The following is a 6,564-nucleotide window of genomic DNA, read 5'->3' as shown; positions in this document are numbered from 1 at the left end:
AGCTATTATTTTAAAATTGATAAATAAATAAACTCATAATATATAATAGTTACGGCATTTATATTAACTAATACTAATACATAATATAGTAGATATAGCTCTCAATAATCTATATGACTATATAATAGATAATTTTGATTAATAGGTCATCTACTCATAATTTAACCATTGTGCATTATAATGTTGATAACTGTATATAAATAAGTAAGTATCTACGTGTTCTATATAGGTATGCCTAACATTATTTTATTAAGGCTATAAGATGTTTATTACTTTTACATATTATTTTTCTTATAGCTCTATTCGATCTTCAACTTTGGGAGAAGTTTCTGTTAAAAATTTGGGCTTATAGTTTGTATTTTTGGAAATAATACATTTGTATCTACTACTTGATAACATATTTATATTATACTATATACAATGGACGTCACTCATTTATTATAAAAATAAAGTGTAAACGAGAACGAAATTCATATTTTTAGAGAACTTGAAAATTTTACAGGCCGCTCAAATTAAATTAATTTTTAATTTTTTTAATCTAGTAAATTATACTTTTGTAGCATGTTATTTTTTATAACATTTGTTATAGTCCCTAGATTAGATTATTAGATTATTTCATAAAAATTTCTTTATTTAGGTTTATAAATATATAATTAATGATTAATTAATTATAGGGTACAATTTACATGTATAGTATACATACACAAAAAGACATATACCACTGTAAAATTTAATAACTAAAAGTCACATAATAATAATTTTGTTTTAAATATTTATTTAACAAAATATAACAACTCAACCGATAGGTATATGTGGCTATTGTAATATATACTACAATGATAAGTTGTAATTACATGCAACAGATAAAAACGATACTATTATCGCGAGATAATTACACAAAAGATATGAAAACTCATTGTATTAGGTACAAGTGGTACAACTAATATATTTGTGTAGATAACTTTCACATATATAGCGCCTACATTATATTTATCGTAAGAAATATCGTCAGGTACTTAGGTCTACTGAAATAAGTAGCCAAGTAGGTAAATAATATATAATAAAGGACAACGACACAACGTTTTATATTCCGTAGTTTTGGGAATGAAATAGGTACCACAAAAAAAAACATAAAATATATAAAATCAATATAATACCTATAAAGTAGGTATACGCGCACTAACCGTACTAAAAAATAGGTAGTTGCGTTATTCGAAACTTCTTTGTCACTTTAGTAATTGTAGGTAAACCGAAAGATTGTTTTCACGATTTTTTAGCAACAATTTATAACAGTATAGATATAATAATACGAATTATGATAAGTACCTATTGCTTTGAAATTTGGATATCACCATTATTAATATTCCTAGTATATAAACATAATACATATATTATAATCAATGACGTTATGGTATATTCATCATTATACAAAATACATTATATTGTGTCGTGGAATATCATAAACAAGACTGGGCAGACAGTTAACTATATATTATACGTAAAAACGAGTGACCTCTGCGACCTGCAGACGGGAAAGGGAAAAATACAAAAAAGCGTTATTATATCCTTAACCTATATATATCGTGAAATGATCACATAACACTTCTGTGAGAGTAATGAGTATACGACCTATACTTATAATCTTCAGTCGTTGCACCTAAGCTATGTCGTAGTTCACCACTTTTGATTGGTCAATTTTTTCCTTGTTATATTATTATATATTTTGTTTATTCACCTGTGTAATGATGGCCAATAATATATTAACGATACGATATAGTTAGCTAGTCGCAGTGTAGAAATATTTGAGCGAAGTGTGCTTATTAAACGAGTTGAGTGATTTAATTTGTCATGATTCATTATACTGAGAGTTCGGAGCAATTAAACCACAGTTAAAACATGATTTGTATTAGATACGACAGTAGCCAGTAGGCACAGAATATTATAATATTATGAAACTGTCATATTAAGTTGAATTTTGACGGACTGTGCTTTAACTTTTTTCTAATTTTCTAATGTATCTATGTATTATATACACGGGTGCATTGGACTTAAATATATTAAATTGTCAAAAAAATTGTGATCATATACCAAATGAAATAAAAAATAAAATTGTCGTAACGAGTCGTTTGACCAGAAAAATAATTAGTTGTATAATAATCAATAATTTTTTACGTTTATAGTTCATGGTAACGACCGCCGATAATGGCGCGTTTCACAATAACAATGATAACAAAATAAAATAATGATTAATAACATGGAAATATCATAATTCGTGACAAAATATTTCTGTTTTCTAAGTATAATGTATAAATTATAAGCCACAAACTATAATACATTATACTAGTTAATAGTTTGTACTTTACAGCTTATATATCACAATGAATAATAATATTGATAATATGTTTTTGGCTTATCGATTACATACGTCTTGACGTCACGAACGCAGTGCGCGTTTGTTCGTTATCAATATTTTATCAACAACTCGACAGAACGATTAAACATATGTTCATTGTTCAATGTTCAAGCTTTTCACTTTACTTACTGTGTTGTAACTCCGATCGGATTAGTTAGATTCTTTCTAGTTAATTATTATTTATTTCACTGGTGTTATGTGCAATTGCTAATAATTACTGTTTACCTTCGTAAAATGTGGAAAACAATACGTATCCTATCGAATTCTGTACGAATCGTTTTGTAGCTGAGATTTCGCTGTACAATAACTATATTGAATAACTGGAGCACTCCAAATTGTTGTTCGATTAGAGTTTAACGATCCGATTGCGTCTAGCTCTTAAATGTTGAAGTAACTGTACGACAGATTCCAATATTTGACATATTTTGTACTACAAAAATGAGTCGACAACCAGAAAACCATATCATGGTTAGTATTATTATATAAACTTGAATATTATCATTTCATACTGATATTTACTATCGTAAACTTTATGGAAATTATAAATGAAAATACTTAATCATTTGTCAACTAAGGTTACCAAATCCAAATTATCATTTTTTAATTTTTATTAACAAACTATATTTCCATGCCATAATATAGTTATTGAAAATGTACTTGTCATGTAAAGGCATCATAATGGTTAGTAGATAATTTGGTTTAGTAGTTTTATGCAATTACATTATCTATTCTATACTTTAATAAGCAGAAAATAAATAAGGAAAACACACTCTTGAGGTTTAAAGTCTGTGTCTTAAAAATTTATCTTATTACTGCCTAAGTACTTGAGACTTGTAAAAACTTATTGTTTAGAATATTTATTTTGAAAGGATAAGACTTAAACAATATTGGGGAATTGATAACTTTTCTACAATCATTTGATTAATGAACATTACAATAATATGTTACATGTTACATTTTTAATTATTATACTATTTAAATGATTTAAAGTATGTATCATGTAATATCATATACTAAACATCTACTTATGCCTATTTATTTTTTTGAATTTAAATTATGTAAGTTAGTGCAATTTTGATTTAATGTTAACTTTTAAGTTATTATTTTTGGATTAAAGCTTGATAATTACATCATCAAAATATACAAATTATAATCACAGAACATTAATTGTTTGATGCAAAATATCCATAAAACGACATGCTATAGAAATATTCTATTGAAAAAAGATATAACCTAGGATTCATGAATGGTTTATAGGTAATGGTAATCTTGTTTTAATTAATGGCAAAGTCCATGTTGAAAATTGTTTATTCTAAGAGTAGGCAAACAAAATATTTAGTATCCAGATTAATTTTTATATTTTTGTTTTTATGCATTTGTTTATTAAATCACATAATTATTGAATTATAAAAGTACATTAATTATTGTACAGTTATTGCTTTGCTAATTACTTTATCGTATTGATAATGAAACAAAACGTATAATATTGATTCTTTCAACCAAAAAAAAAAAAAAATGTTTATCTTAAGGCATATTACCTTTTAATGCGTCCATAAAACTCAGAATTGTACTTGAGAGCTTGAAGTATTAAATATTTAATGTGATTTATGTAGGATATTCCTCCTCCTGTATATACAAATGTGGCAAATAATACTCAAACAGGAGAATCAGAAAATGGAAATGTTGATACAATTCAGCAAAATCCAGTTCATGCACCGACATCACCACAGGTATTTAATTAAATTATATTAATATTAAATGAATAAAATATTTAATTATTATCATTTCTTAGCATTATGATGCACAGCCTCCAAGATTAGACTTTTCAGCTCCTCCGCCATATGAAGACTGTAACCCAGATTTTGTAAAGCTACCAACTTATGAAGAAGTGCAAATGGAAAAGCGATTAGAAGGAGAAACATCTCCAAGATTACCTGTTAGTTTCACTATTTATTTTGATTAAAAATAATATAATTAATATTTCCTCAATAACACAGTTAACATTTTTCAGGGAAGAGTTATTGGAGGACCTCCTAGCATCGGGCCATTGCCACAAGAAGTAATTATAAAATATTTTGATTTATTGTTAAAATACATTAAAAATGATAATTTTAAGTTTGAATTATCTATACTGTAATCAAAACATAGGTAAAAATAAATCAACTGTTTTACATTCTCTTTTTTACTTTCTAAGCGACATGCTACTTTTTTGGGGGGGATTGGTCCCATTTCTCATGTCAAGGTGTTAAAGATGGTTCTTGGTTAACTAGACAAGTCTAGTTACCCAATGGGAAAGAGGGGGGTGGTATTTACTGGCCGACATGCTTCAGAGTCCTGATGTCACCAAGTGCAAAAATGCCCTGTGGCTATCTTGGAGTCGAATCCGGGACCGCATGTGCCAGAACATTAGTTCAGATTCATTTGGCCATTGGTGACCCTGACTATCGAAACATTGGTACTTTTTCATTTAATTTTCTATCAAAAAATATGTATCTTGTTAGGTTTGGTTATATTTTATAATAGTAATTAATAGTTTAAGTAATACACTAATATTTATACCATTGATTTTAATTACTAGTATTTATAATCAATGTTAATACCTCTAAATCTAAAGCATATATTATTTACTTTAGTGAATAGTTATTTATTTTACACAATGCACATGGTTTTTATATTATTGTTTAAATTTTAACTCTTGATTATCAACTATGAGCTTATCATTTTGATATTTTGAAAACAACAGAATATTTTTGTTTTTATTCTGTCAGCGTTATTTTTCTGTCTGGACTATATAATTCCTGATAATTTTAATATTTTAGTAAAAAATGTGCATGGATATTCATTACTTAATTAATAAAATAATATCAGTAAAAGAATAATGTAATTTGTAAAAAGAGTTATTGTGAGTGAAACGACCCCTCATTTTATTTTCTGGACCACTACTTAAATTTGCCAATAGAGTAATGTCTTGTCCAGTCTGTTGCTGTACTATAAAATATTTAATTTGTTTTTCAGATACCTGCACAAACATTGACTGTTCTTACGATTGATGCTGCACCGAATCCATGTGAAATTGATACAAATTTATTAGGCACAGACTATATGTTTTTAACTGCTTTTTTGGGTAAAAATACATTTTTTTTTAACATATTAATTTTTTCATTAATTTTTGTTTTGTTTTTTATAGTGGCTTTGCTATTCAATTGGGTGGGTTTCTTGGTGTTAATGTGTTTATGTCAAACTGTAGCAGCTCGTTATGGAGCACTTGCTGGATTTGGATTATCATTAGCAAAATGGACAATGATAGTTAAACGAAATACTGAGATGTCTGATTTATCACCAGAAAGTCGTTCAAATACATGGCTTTGGTGGTTAGTTATGGCATTTGGATTTTTGATTTGTATTCGAGCTGTCATACAATATATGAATATTAAACGTGGTTGGAGGCTGCTTAGTGTTCCTGCACAAGAACGAGTGTTATATTTTTATTAAAATGTTTGATCTGATGGTAATGTAAAGCAAGTATGTGAAATATTTATTTTTGTTCATGTTTTATTTTATGTTTAAAGTCATAAGAATGTTATTAGAAAATTGTTAGAAAAAATAATAACTTATATAAATTCAAGTATTTAACCTTTGACAACACACCTAAACACCAATTTTATTGCAAAAATATAAAAATTTGGTGGGGATAAAAAATACTAAAATATATATAATTCACCAAATCTTATATATTATAAAACAACAAAATAATTTAGATTTTAATCATAAATTTATTAAAAATAAGTTTGAAGGGAAATCTAATTTATATTATAATAATATGATGAGAAGATGCTTGGCTTGGTTTAAATTTTTTAACCAATATTGTGGCTGTATTAATTTTTTTTCAAGACATGTGCGGTTGTCATTCATGAAATCATTAACAACAACAACTCAAGTAAAAACTATGCAAATGAGCATAATGGAAGTAGAAATTTACATGAGAAGTGAAAGACAATACAGTTTTAAAATGACAAAGAAACTAAAAATAGTTAAAAAAAGACCATTCAAATTTCAATGAGGCTAGTATGAGAAAACATTTTTTGGTGAGTTACGATAACAAAGTGGATATAAACCAGAAATCATTAAACATTCCGATTTATATATGTCAC

General features: G+C 26.9%; 1 protein-coding gene across 1 annotated transcript; it reads left to right on the top strand.

Annotated features, from left to right (window-relative positions):
* The first annotated feature begins 2,504 nt into the window (after window positions 1-2,504).
* On the top strand, window positions 2,505-6,041 carry LOC114132037 (NEDD4 family-interacting protein 1). Its single transcript, XM_027997413.2, has 6 exons — window positions 2,505-2,881; window positions 4,027-4,143; window positions 4,206-4,349; window positions 4,425-4,472; window positions 5,429-5,537; window positions 5,601-6,041. Exons 1-6 carry the CDS (start codon window positions 2,852-2,854, stop codon window positions 5,903-5,905), a joined length of 753 nt encoding a protein of 250 aa, XP_027853214.2. The 5' UTR covers window positions 2,505-2,851; the 3' UTR covers window positions 5,906-6,041.
* Window positions 6,042-6,564: the final 523 nt, after the last annotated feature.

Source organism: Aphis gossypii, chromosome 1, assembly GCF_020184175.1.
Source record: "Aphis gossypii isolate Hap1 chromosome 1, ASM2018417v2, whole genome shotgun sequence".
NCBI classification, from domain to species: Eukaryota; Metazoa; Arthropoda; class Insecta; order Hemiptera; family Aphididae; genus Aphis; species Aphis gossypii.
This window is presented reverse-complemented; position numbering and strand designations above follow the sequence as displayed.

What these genes read in the sequence shown, in the direction of transcription:
- LOC114132037 (XM_027997413.2), top strand. Translation starts at nt 2,852, where the DNA reads ATGAGTCGACAACCAGAAAACCATATCATG. An exon ending in ATGCACCGACATCACCACAG is followed by an intron (nt 4,144 to 4,205) that starts GTATTTAATTAA and finishes ATCATTTCTTAG; the next exon opens with CATTATGATGCACAGCCTCC. An exon ending in AAACATCTCCAAGATTACCT is followed by an intron (nt 4,350 to 4,424) that starts GTTAGTTTCACT and finishes AACATTTTTCAG; the next exon opens with GGAAGAGTTATTGGAGGACC.